The 23858-nt window shown below is 31.6% G+C and overlaps 1 protein-coding gene across 1 annotated transcript; it reads left to right on the forward strand.

The window, feature by feature from the left end:
• Window positions 1-892: 892 nt before the first annotated feature.
• On the forward strand, window positions 893-6616 carry LOC141684022 (calcium-dependent protein kinase 8-like). Its single transcript, XM_074488851.1, has 9 exons — window positions 893-1271; window positions 1568-2144; window positions 3518-3641; window positions 3717-3860; window positions 4127-4279; window positions 4713-4828; window positions 4915-5082; window positions 5568-5798; window positions 6200-6616. The coding sequence occupies exons 2-9, from the start codon at window positions 1626-1628 to the stop codon at window positions 6353-6355; spliced, it is 1611 nt and encodes a 536-aa protein (XP_074344952.1). The 5' UTR covers window positions 893-1271; window positions 1568-1625; the 3' UTR covers window positions 6356-6616.
• Window positions 6617-23858: the final 17242 nt, after the last annotated feature.

Genomic DNA, 23858 nt, shown 5'->3' on the forward strand with positions numbered 1-23858 from the left:
TCCTCGCAAGATGCCTATGTATCTCTGTGTTGTGAAGAATCAAGCCAAAAATGTTATTTTAGGTTGAGGGGTAGAGCCCTTATATAGTGGTGAGTCTAGGGTTAGACTCGTGTTGAGACACTTGATGGACAAGTCTCCAACTTAAATGATAATTTGGACTGATGTAAGGAAAGAGATCCTTATAGGAGTTAGTGTCCATGTTGGACGTCAGGTCTCCGGTCTTTCAGCCGTATCGATCCTAGTACGTGAACAGTTTATGTTCGTGAACATTGACGACTTCTGCTTGTGGACCTTGACGATCTCTGCTCGGGAACCGTGAGACTCGTCTTTAGCCTGTGACAGGCCGTGATGTATTGAGCTTTGGAAAAAAATTATAATTAATGCGACATTTAACGTGTGTTTAGAATATATTTTCAATTCATATCACTCCCCGTATTATTTTCGTAATACATGCATCCGGAAATTTCATATTCTCTATACATATTTGGAAATAAAATGAAAACATATTCGACATAAACAGTATAAAAACTAAAACTTTGAAATGTGATACTAAAAAATAGTATTTGAAAATCAATACAAACCCTTTCTCTTAATTTTACTACCTTCCATGTTATTCTCGGAATATATTACAAAAAATTATTACATTGGACGTAGCTGTATAAATAGTAAAAAAATCAAAAAATAGAAAATTTATAGTCGACAAAATGTAGTATATTCCAAAATGAATTAAAGAAACCTATACTCTATGTTTTTATTATTTATTCTCAAATTTAATTACATCATCAATGACGATTAATAATAAGAATGAGATTTTTCCAGATATGAAGTTTTAACGTAGAGAGGAATGAGTAGAACATGAACAGCTAAATACAATAACTGACTTGTTCAAGTACAACTAAACCAAATTTACAAATGATAGCCTGTATGTATGTACAACATTCTCATTGAACACCCAAGCTGTAACGTTTGTTTCCATATCTTACAGAAAGAGACGTTAGACCAAAGAAACATATAAATAGATTAAATATAAAACACAGAGAGAGAGACAGAGAGAGATTAAGGAGAGAGAGAGAGATTAAGAAAAAGAGTCTGTGCAAAAGGAGCTTTGACTCTCTCTCATCCATGGCGGATTTTCAACCTGAATACCATTCTTCACATTAAACACATTCTTCTTCTTTTTTTCAACTACCCATTTACTTGTTCTTTTATTTTTTCATATCCACATCCTTTACCCCTTCTCCACTCTCCTCTGCCATTTTCATATCTTTCAGGTCTGTTTTCTTGTATCTATTTTGTGTATATTTTCCATGTATTTTTTTTTCTGTTTTGTTGTTGTCTAATGATATTATATAGTATGTGTATGTATATTCCAAGTTCTTTGGAGGGCTTGCTTTTAAAAAAGTAAACCCTACTTATTTGATCCATCCATTTATTTGTTGTTTGTTTTCTTGGGACTATTGTGAAATGATCTTGTAGTTTGATCTATGTTTGTATGATTCTTGATAAGTTGAATATGGGATTTATAGTTTGTAGTTTGCTGATCTAGTTCATGTTTTCTTGGTTTCAGTATTGTTGGATTGGTTTGTTAGTTTTTGGATATCTGGTTGATTTTCGAGAAGTTAGTCATGGGGAATTGCTGTGCTGTCCCTAAAACCTCGACTCAGAAAGAGGAGAGGAAGGGAAGAAAGGACAAAAAGAAAGATAAACCGAATCCTTTTTCGATTGATTATAGTACAAATGGATCTAGTGGAATTAAGTTTCGTGTGTTGAAAGAACCGACTGGTCAGAATGTTACGGACAAATATGAGCTTGGACGTGAGCTTGGTCGAGGAGAATTTGGGGTGACTTATTTGTGTACTGATTTGGAATCGGGGGAGAAGTTTGCTTGTAAATCAATATCCAAGAAGAAACTTAGAACTTCGGTAGATATTGAGGATGTTGTGAGAGAGGTTGAGATTATGAAGCATATGCCTAGTCATCCGAATATTGTGAGCTTAAAGGACACTTATGAGGACAATGACGCTGTAAACATTGTTATGGAACTGTGTGAAGGGGGCGAGTTGTTTGATCGAATTGTGGCAAGAGGGCATTATACAGAACGAGCTGCTGCATCTGTAATGCGGACTATTGTAGAAATTGTTCAGGTAAAAAGTTTGTGCGTTGGGTTTTAGTGTTGCTGAAATTTGGTTTTGTTGTCTTACATGTAAAATTCATTTTAATTATCTAAATTGAGTTTAATTATTGATTTTAATATGCCATGGGTATGGGTATGGAAAATTAGTATTTAATTTAAGAGGCTAAAACTATAATACTGTAGGAACTTTAGATAGAAATCCATGTTCCCAAGATCCAATTGAAATTGTATCCCGGTTGACTGACCTTTCGTTGTATTGAATTACTCCCTTAATGATGTTTTAATTGACAAACCTGCTTGTATTTGCTGTGTGATTGTACATGTATACCCATACCTGGGCATGCTGAGCTGTGTGACATTAGTAATGCCTGTTGACCACAGATACAGTGTATTCTAGAAATCTTTTTAAATGAAAGGAAATAAGTCCTGAAGTTCCTCTATGCAGGTTCATCTTATGTCAACAAACAGTTAGTACTACAGTACATAACTATAATTGATATTAGATTTTATAACACTAATACTCGTATTTTATTTATAAAGTTTTTCTTTGATCTTGGATTTCCTTAACTGTTACCATTGTTGTCACGGTGCTCGACTAGTCGGTTTGAGATCGACTGGAGAGGCCGACTTGTGAATTGTCGACTAGTCGGTCGACTAATCACTCGACTTATGGACTATTTGGGTGACTTGGTCGACTAGTCAATCGACTATTGCTAAATCCAATCAAAATTTAAAATGAAAAAATAAAAATAAAAATTAGAAAGCTACTAAACATCAACAACAATTAAAATGCTGATCTCAACTTATATACTTTTATGTTTGTGTGTTTATGTATGTATAAATTGATCAAAAGTGGATATACAGGTAGGATAATCTGTTTGCATGTTTCTATAGTCGGCGTATTTATGTGTGTACATGGGAGGGGAAAAAGATATTTTTGTAATTAACATATCTATTTTGTGATTGATATACATATGAGTGTGAAAATGTTAGACTTTTGTTGTGGACTACGACATATATAAGATATATATTATTATTTTTTAATTAATAAATTATTATTAATTTGTCGACTATTCAGCGACTAGTTTACGACTAGCCGACTAATCGACAAGCTGGACCTCCATCGACTCGACTCGACTTATCGATGTGACAACCATGAGTCTGTTACCCTATTTTCTGTAAAGTACTAGTACTTTATAAGAGTTGATGTTTTCAGTGCACCTTGCACCAAATGCCTCTCGTGCATTAATTTTTTGATCTTCAGATATTGTACTATCTATTTCTTCTTCAGTCATGTCTCTCTATCTAAGTTCACATAGGTATTTTCTTTAAATGTTAGAGCCATTTGCTGGATTTATTTATTAATATTTCTTGTGCTATTAGGTGTGTCACAAGAATGGGGTGATGCATCGAGATCTCAAGCCAGAGAATTTCCTGTTTGCAAACAAGAAAGAAACAGCTCCCCTAAAGGCAATTGATTTTGGACTGTCAGTCTTCTTCAAACCTGGTATTGCATTTTTTCTACTTCATTAATTTATACAGTGTGATAGATTTTTAACTTCCATTGTTTTTTCTTTCGCAGGTGAGATCTTTAATGAAATTGTAGGAAGTCCTTATTACATGGCTCCAGAGGTTCTTAAGCGCAATTATGGACCAGAGGTTGATGTTTGGAGTGCTGGTGTTATCCTGTACATTCTGCTTTGTGGTGTTCCTCCTTTCTGGGCAGGTTCTATTCTTTAAATCTTTATTCTTAATATATAGGCTACATATTGAATTCAATTTACTACTATGCAGTCTCATTGGTGAATACAGTGGCTCTAGTGTCTTCTTTTTACATCCGGTTAGTCTTGTCCAAACTAACAATTAATGCAACAAAATCATCACACAGACTAGTAGTTGGTTATATTTTGCTTTCACCTGAATTCTGTGCCAACACATAAAACACCCTTTTTACATATTTGCTCATTTTTTTTAATTTCAAAATGTATGCAGAAACTGAACAAGGTGTAGCACAAGCGATCATACGCTCTGTCATTGACTTCAAAAGAGATCCATGGCCTTTAGTTTCTGACAATGCTAAGGATCTTGTCAAGAAAATGCTTAATCCAGATCCAAAACAAAGGCTTTCAGCTCAGGGAGTGCTTGGTATAGTTTTTGCCGCTATTCTTGCTTTGCTATTATTGTTACTGTTGTTTGTTTTTCTTTTTACTCAACCCGCTAGATTAATTTTTGGAAAGAACTTTTCAAGGAAAAAAGCAATCCCCCCCCCCCTCTTCCTCTCTCTCTCCCCCGCTCTCTCTCTCTCTCTCTCTGTGCCAGTTAATCACCAGACCTATTCCTTTCTTATTTCATCAACTCAATTTACTCTTTGATACTGTTTGTCAAATTGATGACAAGAAGAATACCTTAAATATGTATTTAGACTAAACTACTACAGTGGTCCTAGTCCTTTTTTTTACTTGCAGTGTCATGTCTTCTTTATTATATCTCCACTTTCCTTATGAAAGATCTGTAACTCCAGAGTATTATGTTTTTGTCAACAATATGTGTTTCTTTCTCCTTGCACATCTAAATGCAGATCATCCCTGGTTACAAAATGCAAAGAAGAACCCAAATGTGTCTTTAGGGGAGGTTGTAAAATCAAGGCTTAAACAGTTCTCTGTAATGAACAAGCTCAAGAAGAGAGCTTTAGGGGTAACTGTTCTGCAAACTCAAGTGTAGATTATTTATATCCTTGATTACCTGTGCTGATGTGGATCGTTGAATGTAATAAAATTCAGGTAATTGCCAAGCATTTATCAGGGGAGGAAGTTGCAGGAATTAAGGAAGCATTTGATATGATGGACACTAGCAAAAGAAACAAAATAAACCTGGAAGAACTTAGAGTTGGTTTGGAAAAAATAGGCCATAATATACCTGATCCAGATCTTGAAATTCTTATGGAAGCGGTTAGTACTATTTGTCTTTTGACTCTTTTCCAATGTTTTTTTCTTCCATATCTTCTCTCTTATATGGGTGGTTAGTACTATATCGCTTGCTTGAGTAGGAAATTGAACAAGATTGTGAACCAGAAATTAGTATACATACATACTGAATCTGACAGCAGCCAAATTGAATGAATCTGTTTCTAGGTTTCTGAGTAATAAATTTTAAAATCTCAAATGAACTCGCATTTCTTTATATTTATTCTGGATTATTAGGGCATCATGATCTTTAAACTCAAAGACATGCCTTATATGATCGATACAAAGAAAATTTCCATACTAAGACATGCCTTATATGATCTAATACAAAGAAAATTTTGATTTTCTCTCTTTAAACAGCAGAATTTTTTTTGTCAATAACATAGATTTAATATTGAAGTTGGAGTATGCTTTAAAATGTGTGGTGGTTGTAGCTGCATTTGCTGGCAACTGATATATAATTTGTTCAGGCTGACGTTGATGGCGATGGAGCTTTGAATTATGGAGAGTTTGTTGCTGTTTCGGTACATCTTAGAAAGATGGCCAATGATGAGCATCTACACAAAGCTTTTTCATTCTTTGATCAAAACAAAAGTGGTTACATAGAGATTGATGAGCTCCGACATGCCTTGAGTGATGAAGATGACGCTAACAGTGAGGATGTCATTAATGCCATAATGCATGATGTTGATACTGATAAGGTCAGTATACCTTCACACTCTCTTTCTCAGTACACCATAATGCATAATGCATAATGCATAATGCATGATTGATGAGGATGAATAAGACGCTAACAGTGTGATTGATCAGCTCTCTAGTGAGATGTATACATATAATATCTTCACAATGATAAATCCTCAACCAGTTCTTCTATACCTTCTTGATCTGTAATTTTTAGATTTTTTATTTGTCATGGATGTTGAGACCCAGTTGTGGATAATCAGTAGTTCGTCCGGTACAAATAGTCTCAAATTTTTCTTTGAAAACATAATCTGTCTTCTATGTTTAAAATGTTTACTCTCTGAAATGGATGTAGGCAAATGTATCTCAATTTATTTGAAAACCAGAACCTTAACATCGGTTTTGTTGTTTTAATGTATAGGATGGGCGTATAAGTTACGAAGAATTTGCTTCAATGATGAAGTCTGGAACAGATTGGAGAAAAGCTTCCAGGCAATATTCAAGAGAGAGATACAACAGTATCAGCTTGAAGCTGATGCAGGATGGCTCGTTTCAAGCTCCAACCGAGGTCAGGTGAAATTTGCTTAAGTTCAAGTACAAAAGAATACGTATATGGGAAAAGAGAGAGTTGTTAGTTTGCAGAGAAATTGTAATAGAAAAAGCCTATACATTTTATCATGTTCATCAATGAATGTATTGTTCTGTACACAAATCTGGCAAGCGCGTAAAACCAGTCCCCTTCATTGTGTGATTAGTGGAGACACTCTTAGCTTATTAACAAAGTCCAGTTTGTTTTTTCTCTTAGAATCATCATTCTTAAATGTGATATGTTAAAACTTTCCGGTATTGCCAACTTGGTACAATGTAAATGCAAAATTCGGTAGTTACTTTCTTAATCTCGCTTGTTGCTGATCACTTGTGGCAATTTAATCTGTGACAGTGACCACCCACAGAACAAACCAGTGAAGCAACCCGTAAGCACGTGTGCGACTATGAAAAATGGTACTACCAACTTCCCTGAAAATGTTTCATGGTTGTCTTGTTGTCTTAAATACCTTTGTCAATACACATTTTTTATTATTAATATCTTTAATTTCGTATTAGTATTAAATATAAAAAATTTATTATATTAAACTACTCATAAATATGAATTTACATTATATTTGATCTTATAAATTAGACGTAAATTAATAGTCAATCGCTTACCATGAACAGTGTAACAAGTTAAAACATATAATGTTTTTTGGGACGGAGAGAGAGTAGTAGTGTAACAAGTTAAAACATACAATGTTTTTTGGGATGGAGAGAGAGTAGTGTCTTACTCCCTCCGTCCCTCGAGGTTCTTTATATTGGGGGTATGGGGGATCGACACACATTTTAAGACTCCCGTAGAGTATGGTTCCCTAAATAATTTTAAATAATTTTTTCTTTTAAATAAAAATATAATGTTTAAATTTTTATACAAAAAAGTAAATTTTAAAAATAAATTATAAAATTATATTTAATAGTAGCCTTAAAATATATGTCAAATATGAGTAAAAAATATGTAAAAAAAAATGAATACGAGGGAGTGCATGTTTTTGGAAACAGACAAATTTGTAATAGTTGAAAATGTATCCAGGTTGGACCAGAATTCTCTGAATTGGTGGTTGGATGTAGGGCTGTCAATGGATCGGATCGGTCTTGATCCATATCCTGATCCATTTAATTTTACCGGATTCGGATCCGGATCGGATTTTTGTCGGATTTTTTATAACCCGATCCATATCCGGATCCATTAGGATCACCGGATCACGGATCGGAGCTTCGATCCGTTTATATTTAAAAAATAAAATACAAACATAATTTCTTATATAAATCCATGAATCTGCTTCCTGCAAAAAGATGATGAGAAAGTAGATAACTTTTATATTTCTCGTTATCCAGATATCAATTTCTTATTCAGAAAAGGATTACACACTCAAATAAAATTTCTTACTTCGCCTTCTTGTCTTTCTTGGGAGTATGAAACCCATTGATAAGCACTGTTGTTGTTGTTGTACCATTTGGATATGCTAACTTATAATCTATTATCAGAACTTTCAGACAGTGATCAATTTATAATATTTTTTTATATAATTTATTATAATATATATATATATTTAATAAATAACAAATTATCCGGATCGGATCATTAACGGATCGGATCGGCCTAAATCCATATCTGGTTCTTATCGGATCGGATCATTATCGGATCGGATTGTTACCGGATCGGATTTTTTTCGGATCGGATTTTTTTTTAATTGATCCATATCCGCTCCATTAACCTTCGGATCGAACCGGATCGGACCGGATTTCCGATCCATTGACAGCCCTAGTTGGATGTGATTAAGGGGTATTTTTCTGAAGGGATTCACACAGTAGTCACTAAAGTTGTATTTCTTTAGAATTATAATAATTTCAAAATCTCACCTTGTAAATTTACCGATGATAATGTGTATCGAACCCAATAATTTATTATAAGTCTGTTTGAAAAAACTAGCGATTTGATATACATTAATTGTTAACTTTTATCCATAAATATCCCAAATACTATTATTTTTATTGACGTGGGATATTACATTAACGATATCTTGCTACGAGATAATTTTAATCTTAAATGTGTTATAATAGAAAATAATAATAATTTTCGACAACTTATGTTGGTAACAAATTAATTTTTTTAATATGATCTTGAATATTATTTTATAACTAGCTCTATAACCCGTGCGAGGTACAGCATGATCTAACATCATTATTATAAAATTTGTATATATGCTTAAGAAATGAAATATAATTTCTCTTACGAGAAATTATATTCATTTGTGTACAATCTTTGCTGTAAGAATGAGTTTTTTCTGCCTTTATATTTTATAACCGGTACGAGACACTGCCATTTTCAAAACTTATATGTTAATGAAATGTATACATGTTATAGAATTGAAAAATATGGTATGATGTACGATGCACTTCTTTTTAATTTTGTATTTTCATAAGAGATGTACTTGAAAGTGTTTAAAAAATTTAAACTTTCATAATTGTTACCGTATAACATGGAAATTCATTATTTGACAATATCATGTTAATCAATTACAAAAGAATTGAGTTTATTTGTGTTAATTACCTTAATTTCTAAAATATTGTATGTATGTGTATATGTATGTATGCTTGTATGTATGTATGTATTTATGTACGTATGTATGTATTATGTATGTACGAAATGCATGGTATGTATGTATTTATTTATTTTTGTATGTATGTATGTGTAGAGTTGGGTTCAGGGGAGACCTATATTATTTGGAGACCCTGGAGACCTGTATAAGTGCTGTTAGATTTTGTACGAGTTAGAGATGAATACAAAGTGAGCGACATATTAATACTTATAAAGGTAAGTCAAAATAGTACAACTTTATAAATAGAGTTACTTCAAATTATAAAATTTATTACTTTTAAATATAAATAAAAAATATAATGCAACATGTAGAATAAAATATTATGTGAAAAAATATATGAATATTTGATTTGCAAGTTGTATTATATCTTTTTATTTAGGTTTAAAAGTAGTACACTTCATAATAATTTTTAGTACTACACTCGATTTATAAATTTTTTTTTTTAAATAATATTTTATTCGGCAAATTGCATTATATTTTTTATTTACGTTTAAAAATATTATATTTTAAAATTTTAAGTACTACATTCTATATATAAAATTCTACAATATAAAATATATTAATACTAGGGGTTCATTGAGATAATTTAATAATTTAAAATTACTTAAGTACCCCTCATGAATATGTATTAATAAATATTAAATTTAATAACGTATATTAATTACATCTAGCTCATAAATTACTAATAATTATATATTTATTACTACTCCATTATTATATATTAAGGATTTATACTTACAATTAGATATGTATTTTTATAAGTATAGACTAAAATTCTAAAATTATTATAATTTTATATATTTTTTTATTATTGCATTTAATATATTGTATGTAATATTTTACTTATTCCAATTACAGTACAAGAAACTTTATTTCAAACGAAAAAAATTATCGTATTTTTATTAGATACATATAATACTTAAATTATAATTTGGATTAAAAGTTCACAATAACACATACACAGTGGAGTCCTTTTTTATTTGGAGACCTAGAGTACCGACCGTTAGATGGGTTGAAATGGAGGTCTCAGATTACATTATATGTGTATAAAATAAAACCTAAAACTAAGGACACATAGTGCTTTACATACATCAACTAGTTTTTTCTACCTTATTCCACCTAAATTTAGGCTAAGTTATATATTAGAATTTTATTTTTGAATATAATTTTCATATATTATTTATTTATTTTAGATTATACATTTTTATTTATATTTTAAGGTACTACACTTTATTACGTTATGCACCCTAATTTTTAAATATATTTTTCACATAATATTTTATTTTACAAGTTGCATTATATTTATATATTTAGATTTAAAAGTAATATATTTTATAATTTTAAGTACACTCTATTTATAAAGTTCTACGATATGTTTTACAATCTATTTTTTTAATATGTTTTTTTCACATAAAATTTTATTCAACAAGTTGCATTATATTTTTTATTTAGATTTAAAAGTACTACATTTTTATTTATGCATAAATACTTTTTTTTTCATTTACTCCGCATCAAGCATATTACACTATAATTTATATTAGACTAAGTTATACTCTACAAATCTATTTTTGAATATATTTTTCACATAATATATGTTTTGCATTTAAATCATATTTTTTATTTATATTTTAAATTACTACACTTTATTTATTAAAAAAATCTACAATATGTTCTTCACTTTATTTTTTCTAATATATTTTTCAGATAATATTTGATTTGAAAGTTGCATTATATTTTTTATTTAGGTTTAAAAGAACTACATTTTATAATTTTAAGTACTACACTCTATTTATAAAATTCTACAATATGTTCTGACTTTCATTTTTTTTAATATATTTTTTCACGTAATATTTTATTCTGCAAGTTAAATTATATTTTTTATTTAGGTTTAAAAGTATTACATTTTATAATTTTAAGTACTACATTCTATTTATAAAGTTTTACAATATGTTCTGCACTTTTTTAAATATAGTTTTTTACGCAATATTTTATTCTGCATGTTGTATTATATTTTTTTATTTAGATTTAAAAGTACTACATTTTATAATTAGAAGTACTGCACTCTATGCATAAATAAATATTTAGTATTTCTAAACCTCAATAAAAAATATAATCAACTTGCAGAATAAAATATTATATAAAAAAATATATTAAAAAAAGTGCAGAACATATTGTAGAATTTTATATATAGAATGTAGTACTTAAAATTTTAAAATATAATATTTTTAAACGTAAATAAAAAATATAATGCAATTTGCAGAATAAAATATTATTTGAAAAAAAATAATTTATAAATCAAGTGTAGTACTTAAAATTATTATGAAGTGTACTACTTTTAAACCTAAATAAAAAGATATAATACAACTTGCAAATGAAATATTCATATATTTTTTCACATAATATTTTATTATACATGTTGCATTATATTTTTTATTTATATTTAAAAGTAATAAATTTTATAATTTGAAGTAACTCTATTTATAAAGTTGTACATGCACTCTATTTTGACTTAGCTTTATAAATATTAATATGTCTCTCACTTTGTATTCATCTCTAACTGCACAATTGTTTATACAAGTCTATAAATAATATAGGTCTCCACTGAACCCAACTCTATATAACAACAGATGTCAAGAAAAAAATAAATATAAGTTACATGTGCTCGAGGGGAACCGATAAAGATATGTGTTAATAGAATTTTCTTTCTTGGCAAATAATTGATAATATTGTAATTTGATTTCCTTTGTCAAAAAAAATCAATGACATGCGACTAGCATCTAAACAACAAAATATAGAAACGGATCAACATGCGAAAACACAAATGCATGCCCATTGGCCATGGCAGGAGGAACTTATCAACTGTGCAAAATGATGATCCACGCAAGCCATATTACAAAACACTTTGTTGCATCCCCCTTTAATTATCAAAGGTAATGAGCACGTCCCTTCTGCCTTTACATCATCATCTGTCAAAACATTCATCGTTAAGGTTAAATATAAAAACACATTCTGCCTATTTAAATCATTAAATTAAACTTATATTGACCAACTCTACAGGAAGAAGAAATATTTCCAACACAAAATCACTTCAAAAATAAAAGCAGGTGCGGAATACTTACATTTATTTTTGTGATCTGGGAAATCTGACAGAGCAACACTCATAATCATCATAATGATTACGGTATACATAAACAACCTGCAACTCATTTTATGATTTTCACTCTATGAATTTGAGTAGTATCTGTACATGTATACCTTTGGATGTATTTTTTGCTTATATACTTGAGCTAGAACGATGTCTCGGATTTTAGATATCAAAATATTTACTTTCTTAATGTCAAAAGATTTCAATAAATATTGCATAATAATTTTTGTTTTTAATGCGAGATTTTATTTTAATAAAAGATTTGGCTAAAAGGGAATAAGAATCTGGAATATCTATAAGATGAGATTTTTTGGAGATACATTTTAATATAAATTTCTGCAGTATATAATAATTTGTTATTTTTAGCAATGTTTCGTAATGTAGAGGATATTATTTTTAAATTTCAATTTGCGCCGGTTATTTTAGAAAATAAAATGTATTGTCCTTCATTATTTATCTAAAGTGTACGGAAAATGTCACTCAAAACAACTTATACTCAATGATTCTTTAGACCGCTTTAAAATATTGTGCAGTGTTTATAGTTTTTTCTTTTCAGGTTTTGATGATTCCGTTCACGATAGATATTTTGGGTACATGTAAACTTTAATTTAAAAATGTGTCTATACTAATTGTAATTTGTGTGGTTCAATAGTTATGGGTGTAAGGTAATTGAAATTTGTTGTATTTAAAATCGACATTGTCTCCGTCCAACTTCAGTGATCTGGTATTAAAGTGTTGGTAAAGGGTTGTTATATCTTGGCAGCGATATGTAGATTACAATATAGGTATGTCAAATGAGATATATGTATTTTATTATATGTTATAGGGTTGGCCGTGTTCATATATGTCACAAATAAATTGTTTTCAAGTATATGGATTAATATTGTGTTATATTAATCGTTGTCAGAATTTTATTCGTGAATGATTTCAACTTTTTTCCATATACTAATTCAATAATAATATTTTTTTTTTCAAACCCCCGAGCCTTTTATCTGATCTAATAGGTTAGTGAATAATCGAAATCATTTGAGTTCATAACTTCTGCCGGCGAGCACACATCTTGAAAGTTTGGATGATCAACAGATTTTGTGATGACTCATGTCAAATTTCATGCATGTCAAATCCATAAAATAATCCATCTTTGTCCAGGTTAGTAAATTTATACATATTAGTTATTGAATTGATCTTATAAAAAATATCAAATACATTTAATTTATTGATAAATCATTATGTCTTATTGATTAGATTTCTTCGTCAGACTCATAATTCAAATTGACTGAAATTATGTCGTGAATCGGTTCATATAGCCAAATGATGAATATTTTTTTTTAAAAAGGCCCAAATTCCGAATTCAAATTAAGCTGAAGTATTTCAAGTTTTTTCTTTAAAAAAAATGGGTCAAATTGTGATTTCGAATTCAAATGTAGTACACCGACTCTTTATAATATATATATAGAGGGTTGTTCAAATGAAAATAATCTTAAAATAAAAACTAGAAACTCAGCCCAACCCAAAACAAAACACACCAGCCCAGCCCATAAAAAACACTTCCCTTATATTTGCCCCGTAAAATTAAACTTAAAAAACAGTTACACGAATCACGCACACAAAACTGCTCTATCATCTTCTCCAACAAAATCAACGGAAATTTCAACCATCAAAACGCGAGTTCTCAGATCTATTCACTCAATTTCAACATTATTTCTCCGTATACCTTCAAAATACGAGTTCAACGGAACTAGTTTTCAACCGAAACAAATATTTGCTGCAACGAAGAACTTCAATTCAAAGTTTGTAACTAAAATCAACTCGAACAGGTATATATCTCATAGTTTTAAAGGTATTCATCACGGTAATATGCATAAATTTACATATAAACTTAATTTAATAAATGCATGCTTGTATTTTAGTATTTTTTAGGGTTTTTAATGATTATTCTGTATTCTAACATATTAATCTTCAAAAAGATCATATTTAGCATTTTATTGAAGCAAAAATGGCTAGGACTAGACAAATCTGCCAAAGTAGAAACTAGAAGAGTCCTTCAAGAGGAATTCTTGTAAACCAACTTTTAATATTAGGAAGAACCCAGGGAAGTGCAAGAAGCTCTCCTGGAATTAAATTGGAATATAGTCATGTAACAAGTGCTAAACTAATTTGAACTAAACAAAGTCAAGAAGCTACTGCCTAGACCAAATGACAGTTCAGTCAATGAAACTAAGTGGGTTCTCAAAATTAAGATAAATGAAAATGGCATGACTTTAAAAAACAAATCTAGTATAACTGCAAGACTATCTGGAAGAAGTGAAGATTGACAGTGATGGATCATTCTCACTGGTAACAAAATTGGAAAAAATTAGAATCTTTCAAGTCTATGTAACTCATGTCAGTTTCAAAATCTATCAAACTGAAGCAGAAAGTGCTTGTCTAATTGAAGATTATAAAGAAGGAGCTTCTATACTTCAATCTAATGATCTTGAAGATTCAAGACTTGCAGAGTTTGTGGACTGGCTTCTAAAGCACTTTATGGATTTGGACAATTATTTAGAGCCTGATATGAATCTCTATGTCAGCTTTTACTTGAAGATCATTTATCCAGAGGTACAACAGTTAAACTCTCCTCTTTTTAGAAATGTAAATTGCTCTAGTAGAATTGTACAATTCTCTCTAAATAATATAATCCTTGGTTCTACAGTTGATAAATTTTGTAAAAGGTTTGTCAAAGATAATGCTAAGTAAATATAAAATTAGCATGATGAGTGAACTCACTTATTTTCTCGAGGTCAAGTAAATCAAGTGAGTGATGGAATCTTCCTAAGTAAATCATAAGTTATGCATTTTTTTTAAAGAAGTTTGACTTAACTGATCGTACATCTGCAAAATCATGCATGCCAACCATTTCCATACTTGAATTGAATACTAAGGGAGTTGACATTTCAAGATATATGAGCTTAGTTGGTTTTCCTTTATATTTAACTAATAGTAGGCCATATATCATATTTACCACAAGTCATTGTACTTCATCTCAGTCTATCTCCAGAAAATCTTAGTCAGATACTATAAAGTAGTTATTCAGACGTCTCAAAAGATCAAAAACTCTTGGAACTTTGTACCCAGAGATTATGAGTTTGAAATAAGTAGTTGTTTTGATAAAGATTGTACAGTTTGCAGAGTTGACAGGTAAAGAACTTTAAGAAGTTGTCACTCTCTAAAAGACAAACTGACATCTTGAGTTAGCAAGAAGCATTACTTTGATTCAACCTCTTTTGTTGAGGATGAAGACACTGTATCTGGAAGATGTTTTGCACATTTTTTTATGGACAAAGAGTCAACATGTTGACTATGGCTTGCTGTTGGGGAGAACTCCAAACTACTATGATAACACCAGTGTTTTTGCTACAACCGAGAATTTAGCTCAACACTCAATAATCAAGTACATTGACACAAGCAGATATCTCTGCCAAGCCACTTGAAGAATCAACTCTCACTAGGTTGGTAAGTATCTTCATCAAAATCGTAATTTAAATGAACAAAACCTACGTAGTGAATCGGTTCACATAGCCAAATGACGATTATTTTTCAAAAAGTGAACCAGATTTCGAATTCAAATTAAATTGAAGTATTTTCGATATTTTTTGATAAAAATGGGTCAAACTATGATTTCGAATTCCACTGGAGTGTTTATATATATATATAGGGGAATAATCAAATGGAAACTAAAATTAAAATAGAAATTAGAAACTAATCTAAGCCATTTGATCAATATAATCTAATGGCCCCCCTAGAAGCACCGCACCCAACTAATATGCACCCTTCCACACATAATTTCAGTTTTCCCCTTCGTTTTTAATTTGATTTTTCCCGTCAAAGGATAATTGTTTTTTAAAATCTGACTTCACTATATTTTTCTCCATCTTTCAGCGATCGATTTACATACCATATATGTTATATTTCAAAGTAATTTTTTAAAAAAGTATTTGGTTTCCATTTTCTATTTTAATATTGGTTTCTATTAGAGTAGTGTTAGGTAATGAATACAACACAGAGGGGGGGTGAATGTGTTTTGAACAATTTTAATGGCTTTTTAAACTGTTATGAATGGTGAACAAAGTAATCTATCTTGTAAAGATAATATGCTTTAACATGAATAATAAAACATGCACATGAACACACTCTCTTTCAAACTCACTTAATTTTATATAAAAATCAAGCTAGTGTTTTGCTACAAATTTCTGGGTTCTTGGTATGTTAAGAACTCAACTTCTCTCTTGAGAGTTACAAGATTATTTTTTTTGACCTGTTTTGTTAAATATGAAATAAAGCATCCAGTGTTTACTTTATAGAACAGTAACCACTGGTTTTACACTGCATGCAATAGCATGTACTAAACCCTACTTTAAGTTAACTAAAACTTTCTGTTTATGGCTTAGTGTATCTTTGCAAATCGTGCATGTCTATGACTTTACTTTGTCAGTTAATCTTGGCCTTTGATCTTGTACTCTTCAAGCTACTTTTGTAGACTTTTCAAATCAGTGATTGATTTGTTTGTTGATTGATAATCTTGGATATTTAACTGGTCTGCACCTTTGTACTTTGAGTTTTACCTCGAGATCTCTAGTTTGGTATATACAGAACTCGACATCTCGATAAGTATAATGGCTTATCGAGATCTCTTATTACTCTATAGTTGTTATGACTTATCGAAGTCTTTGAGTTCTCGAATTGTGAAATTGACTTGTCAAGATCTCTGAGTTCTCGAGTATGATCTTGACTTATCGAGATCTCTAAGTTTTCGAGTGAGTCCTCGAATGTACTTGACTAATCGAGGTCTCCATTTCTTTGCATGTAGAATTAACTTATCGATATCTCTGAGATCTCTAGCGATATTTTGACTTATCGATATCTCATAGTTCTCTAGTAAAGAGATGACTTGTCGATATCTCCAATTTTCATGTCTTCAATTTGGCTTGTCGATATCTCTGAGACTTCTCTATAAGCTTTTCTTGACCTCTCGATAAGTCATTCTGGAGTTCTAGAATGACTTCTCTATAACATTTAATATGTGACTTGTAGATTTCTTGACTTAGAATGTTTTTCCCAAAATAGATTTATTCAACTCCAAGCTTCTTCACACTTTCTCTGATGCATGATCTTCTTCCAGAGTTTATTCTTAGGCTTGAGACTGTTTGCAGAAAAATACTTCAGTCTAATCTATTTTCATTTTTACCGACTTAAGTGATACAATACAAAATACAAACTTAGATTATCAAACAACTTACTTAGGGATGTCAATTTGACTTTGTCTTGTTATAGTACAGGCATGTCTTGCACAACAATATCCCCCAATTTATGAGAAGATTGCTTATCACAAATTTATGCCTGTTAATAAGACTAACCCCAAGCTACAATGGACAAATAAACTTTATATACAAATTGACACAAATATAATATTCATACATTAGGTGATTTCTTGAGTTTAACAGATACACACATCAGATAAATTTTTTATCTCCTGTTTCTTCTCTAATGAGGTCCTTTAAATTTACAAGTATTTCCAGTTCCTCAATGATTGATGTCCCTCTTAAAGCTTCCACAAGTTTGAGTTTGTCATGTAATGAATAGCTACTCAGTAAATCAATCCTAAATCTTGAGAATGTGTCAGCTTTGACATTTAGAAATTTTCCATCCTTGGTAACTCTACTTATCCCTTTTGCCTTGAGATCTTCAGATTTCTGAATGTACATTTCTATCTCTTCATCATACTTTCTCTTCCTCTCCTCACTTTCAGCCTTATTTCTTGCTCTTCTTTCTTCCCTTTCTACCAACCATTCAGCCAAAACAGATCTCCATGCCTTAGTTGCAGTATCCTTATCCTTCAGTAAGCTTATTACTCTCTTGATTTCTGTAGGTGAAAAGGTGTCCATTAAGTTGCTTCCAAGAAATGTGAAGGATCCATCCTAATAGTAGATTTTACTCCTCTTAGTGTTACAACCCAAACTCTGACCATTTCTTCAGCTAATTGTTGAAAGTAGTCTTCATCTGAGATGCACCAATTTAGAGGTAGAAAATCACTTTGATTATAACAATTCCAGATGGCCCTCTCAGTAACTTGCATTTTCTTAGGTTTTCTCCCAACAGACTTGTAGTGAATTTTGGTTGATGGCTTAACATAATGTAGGTTTGAGATTTTCTTGAGAAATATTTGGTTTGAGGTGATTGGTATTTTCATAAAGGTGTTAGCAGTTTGTTTGTACAAGTATTTAGGCTTTGAGGTTTGAGGTGGTTTAGTGTTTGAGTTTGTTGGCTTAGAAGGTTGAGATTGGTTAATTTGGATTTTTAGGGTTTGTTGTTGTGGTTCTGAGCCATCTTGCCTTCTCTTTCTCCTTCTCTCTTCTCCTCTCTTCTTGTCATCTCACTTCTTCTCATCTTGCTTTTTGTCATTGCTACCAGTTGCCCTTGAAGGTTGACTTGGATTTGAGCCATAAGGTTTTTGTTCATCATGCTTATGCTCATCATCATCCTTGTCATCTCTTATATTGAATTGTGAATTTGGTAACATGGTGTCAACATTCAATAGATACCTGTCCAGGATCCTTATCATCTCCACATCTTCAGCCTTCTTGTTCATTTTGTACTTTAGATCAGACTGAATAGTCATGATCAGCCTAATGTTTGATCTGACACAATTTTTAGGAACAATAAGTTGTTTGCATTGTTTGGTTCTTGGACATATGTAGGCCACCCCTTTATTTGGATATAGATAGGCTTCAAGAAAAGCTGTTATCTGTGCATTTTTAAGCTCATGAAGCAACTGGGTGTCCTCTGTGATGACTACATATACCTTGTCAATCACTACATCTAGCTCAGATGCCCTTAGAGTTATGGAATTTGAAAGAGACACTTGAAGGTATCTATCCACACCACCATCATTAATATTGACAGTAATCCTCTTCTGCAAGTAGTTTTTAACATTCACAACCACTGCTCTGATGGAGTTGACAGTCTTGGCCAATGCTCTTTTGTATGTGATGTAGTTGTTTTGAAGAGACATCCTCAGGACTGCAAGAAGTTCACTAAATTCTTGATCTTGATTTGGTCCTTCTGCAGCCTTGATGAGTCTGTCTTTTCTCACATCTGGAAATTGTTGAGTTTGTAAAGAACTTTGACCGTGTTGAATTAATGTAACAGGCTCCTTAGATTTAGATTTACCAGCATCCTTGGATTGTTGAATCCTAGCTTCAATCCCCCCTTAGTCTTGAGAACAGACATGAGTAGGGGAGTTGGTAAATCTAGACTCACAGACTCAGGAAGTGCAGGCAATGGAATATTGAGCTTGCCCATGATGGCTCCCAAAGCAACATAATTTTACATTTGTAAGTGCTTGTGAGAGTCCACCAATGCTTGAATGTCTACATGTTGACTCTGCACTAGTGTAGTGAGAGCATACACTTGAAATGTGAGGTTGTCATTGGAGGATTGCAGAGTTGAGACTTGACCTTGAAGAGCTTGAATTTGGAGATTTATAGATGTGGAGGTAGGTGGTTGAGAGCTTGAGGCTACTGAGATCCAAAAGTTTCATCTATAGCTTGTTTGATACCCTTCATGAGCAGTGCAGATGGCTCATATATGCTTTGGTGAAACTGGTTCAACTTGAGCTTTGTGTCATTTGAACTTGTTATTTGTTGTTGAACCACCTCATGGAGAGCAATGAAAGACTATTGGAGATTTTTGACATCTTTTTCCACAAAAGTCATATCAAACCTTGCCATTTGGTCAGCAAAATGTTTAAACTTTGAGGTGATCTTGACTTGAGAAGGTATGATCTCATCCATCTACTCTCTCACAACTTCCTTACTTTGTCTTCATGACCATCCAGCTTTAGTTCTAGAGCTTTATCAAATAGGTGAAAAGCCTTGAGTTGAGCTTTGTAAACTTCAGTGACTGCATCATAGACATTTTGTGGAGTCAAGGCCTTGGCATTACTTCCCAAAACGGTTTCATATTTATCTCTAAACCTAGACAAGACCCGATCCATCTCCAAAGCAAAATCCTTAGACATCCAAACATCTACATTTCCATCTTGCTCAGCTTTATTAACAATTTTCTCCTTCTGCTTTTCAATTTTTTCATTGTATGTTAGCAGAATAGCTTGATAGTCCCGGTTGCTCATATCTGAAGTAAGTGGATGCTGTGAAATGTTGGCTAGTCCAGAAATCTGCTCAACAAGAAGATCATCTACAGTTGTAGGTTGAAAGTCAGTTGTCTGCAGCCATTGTGAAATGAGGTGTGGTTGTTGAGGTTGAGAAGTTGAAGGTTGATTAGTTGGGTGTGAGGGTGGCAAGGTAACAGAACCACCTGTGACAGGAGTCACAGTTTGACTCACAGTTTGCACTGTGTTTATGACAGGGTGTTATCCTCCACTTGTGGTGGGAACCTCTAGTTGAATTGGAGAGGATTTGACTGGGTTACTATCATGTGCACCAGCCTCAAACTCTTGTGCTTCTTGAAAAGCATTGTCACATGAATGTGATATACTTGCCTCTCCCATAGCAGGGTCATTGGCAATTATACTCCCAGCTTCAATTGTTAGTGCAATTTCAGCTAGGGTTTTGAGGGGAGTTGTTCCTGTGATGGGAACCTCCAATTGAATTTGAGAGGATTTAGATAGCTCCCCCTTAGGAATACTGTGATGCCTTCTAAACCCGGGTAACAGTTTGGGGCTCACAACACACACACCACAATATATAAACCTGTATATAAAATATTATATGCATTGACCCTTCTTTACACAACCATGGATCGCAACAGGTTAAAGTATGAAAACAAACCACAACCTTATCTTTTATTACATCGTACCAAATCCCAAATAATTCAACTTACAATTGCTAATGATATTGTACTTACAAACTTGCGTAACTCATCTACAATATAAAGCTCCTGCTAGTTCAATCCATCTTAACCTGGAATCCTAGCTCGCACATTGGAATGGGAATCCTCATTACCAACAATTTCCTTTTCAACTGTCGAAAATATAAAAAGGTTTGTAAGAGTGATCTAACTAGCTCAGTAAGACATAATAGCAATAACCGAGGTTAAACAATAATTAATTGAAATGATTCAAAAGAATCAAGTTTCTGAATAAGCAATGATTAGAATTAGATATTCACTTTTCATTTTAAAAACCAAGGTTAGGCTGCTGATCAGTCACGCACTAACCTTGAACAAGGCTACCAGTGTTGGTCTATATACTGGATCCAAGGCACGTATTGATCTATTACGACCACGAATCTGGTCCACATTTATAAAACTGTCCAATTCTAAAACAATTCAATATGATAACCAAGGTAATTCAATAAGCTGAATCATAAACAACATTTATTTTGAAGCATAGGGTGATTCACAATACCATAAGGTTATAACAAGGAATTTAAAAAGATTGGCTTTCAATCAAGGAAAGGATCAGAAAGTAGAAAACCAAGGGTTCAAAGGTTACAAGGATTGATCTTCTGTTAAACAAGGAATAAGGATTGGTATATCAAGCAATTCAATATCAGAAATCAGTATGTTGTAGATATGTATTTGTGGAGTAGTATCGTATGTGCTTGGCTTGTATCAGAAAATTCAACAATCAATGGTTTATGAAGAATAAGGCTTATGTCTCAAGATCAATAAGAATCAGGGTTCAAGGTTGAAAGTGCTTGCAATATAAAACACGAGTTATTTTGAATTATAGCAAGGTGTTATGAGAAAGTTCGAAAATATTTGTAATATATCTTGAAGAAAGGTTCGGAAATGCATGCCTTATCACAGATGATTTCCAACTTTACTTGTACTCATCTAACAGTTTTACTCATCAATCATTTTCCTTCCTTTTTCAATGTCTTGCTTCTATTCATCAATCACTTGCCTTCTCTTTTTACGCTTCAGTTCTATTTACAGATCATTGGCTTCATTTTTCTATGCCTCGCTTACTCTGCTAGGCATCACAAGCATCTTTCAATATTCAATCTCATATTACTCTAATCGTCACATAGACGTTATAAGCTTTTATCTACCATTCGTTTCACCCAAATCCGATTTACGGATTAAAAGTTATAACTAAAATAGTCAAACAATAACCACATATGCATATAACACATTAATCAGATAGCACGTAGCACATAGCACACAAGATATTCGATCAAAATAATTTTTCAAAGAAGATTCGGGGTCAAAATGATTTTTCAGGTGTTTATTATGAATTTTTATACATTTTTCGGAATTAAAATGGGCCTCCGAATCATTTTATAATTAAATAGTGGGGTTCGAACACCCGAATCTGACTTTAAAATTATTTTATAATAATTATCGAGTCTTGAAAATAATTTAAAATAATATTTTAAAGCACGAAACTATTTTTTGGGATTTTTAAATTAAAATAAATATTTAAATCCAATCAAATAATCAATTAAAATTAATTAATAACTAATTAAATTAATTAATCAATTAATATTTAAATTAATTAAATAATTAAATAATTAATTATCAACTAAAATTAATTAACTAATTAATTAAGATTTATTTTTAACTTAAAAATAATTTTTAGAAATTAAATAATAAATTTTTGGAATTTTAAAATAATTAAAACAATTTCTGAAATTATTTTAGAAAAAGAAAATACATTTTCTGAAAATTAATAAACATGAGTCTGATTTTTGAACATTTTAAAACGAAAATCTGATTTTTGCAAATTTTCGAAACCGAAATATTAAAAATGTAAGTTTTACGATAACCAGGGGGCTAAACTATAATTTTACAGTCTCCCCCTTCCTTCTTCATCTCACCGGCTGGAACTCCATGGCCGCCGCCATGGAGCTTTTCCGGCGGGCCTGAAAACATCACGGAATCACGTCAAAATTTCAGGGGACGTTCTCTGTTAGCCCAGAAACACATATGCAGGGTCTATTTTTGCAAACAACACACCGTTTGGCCGTACAATACGACCGAAGTTCCGCCGCCGTCGAGTTTTAAAAACTCCGGCGAGCTCGAATATTCATCCTTTGTTCAATCCACTCACATCATTTGATTGCTTATCACACGATCTGTTTAATGGTACTACTCAATCATACCCAGAATCAGCCAAATTAAAAACCCCAAATTTCGATTGAAATTAATCAAGAATATAAATCCTAATTTATGAATCCGAGAATCAAACATCAATTTTAACATGTTATTGAACTCCAAATTAGTCATATAATATACCAAAATGACCAGGAAGAAAGGATCTACATGATTCTAGCATCAAATCATACAAACAATATCAAGAATAAAATTTCATAATTTAATCCATAAAAAATTCGAATTAAAATAATTAAATAGGAAAAATACCTTGATTTATGCACTTGAATAGATGGTGGATTCAGAAAGATTTTTTCAAGAGCTTCGATTTGATATATTGTACGCTTGAATCGGAGTTCGATAACGCCTTCGTTCGTACGTTTGATTCTCAAGAACGTAACATGTTTAGGGTTTTTCTCTGTATTTTCTATATTTTTACTGTTTGATTATGATTATACGAATAAAATGAAATAATAATAGGGCTATATATATTTATGGAATATTCGTTCATGTTGGATCATTTTGGATCGATAAATTAGTTACTTAGCCGCTAAGTAACTGCAAAAATGATCCAATTTGGTACCCGTATTGGATACTTATCCAAACCGGGCTTTTTATAAAACACTTTATACGAAAATAATGTAATA

Source organism: Apium graveolens, chromosome 9 (genome assembly GCF_009905375.1).
Source record: "Apium graveolens cultivar Ventura chromosome 9, ASM990537v1, whole genome shotgun sequence".
In the NCBI taxonomy this organism is placed as follows: domain Eukaryota; kingdom Viridiplantae; phylum Streptophyta; class Magnoliopsida; order Apiales; family Apiaceae; genus Apium; species Apium graveolens.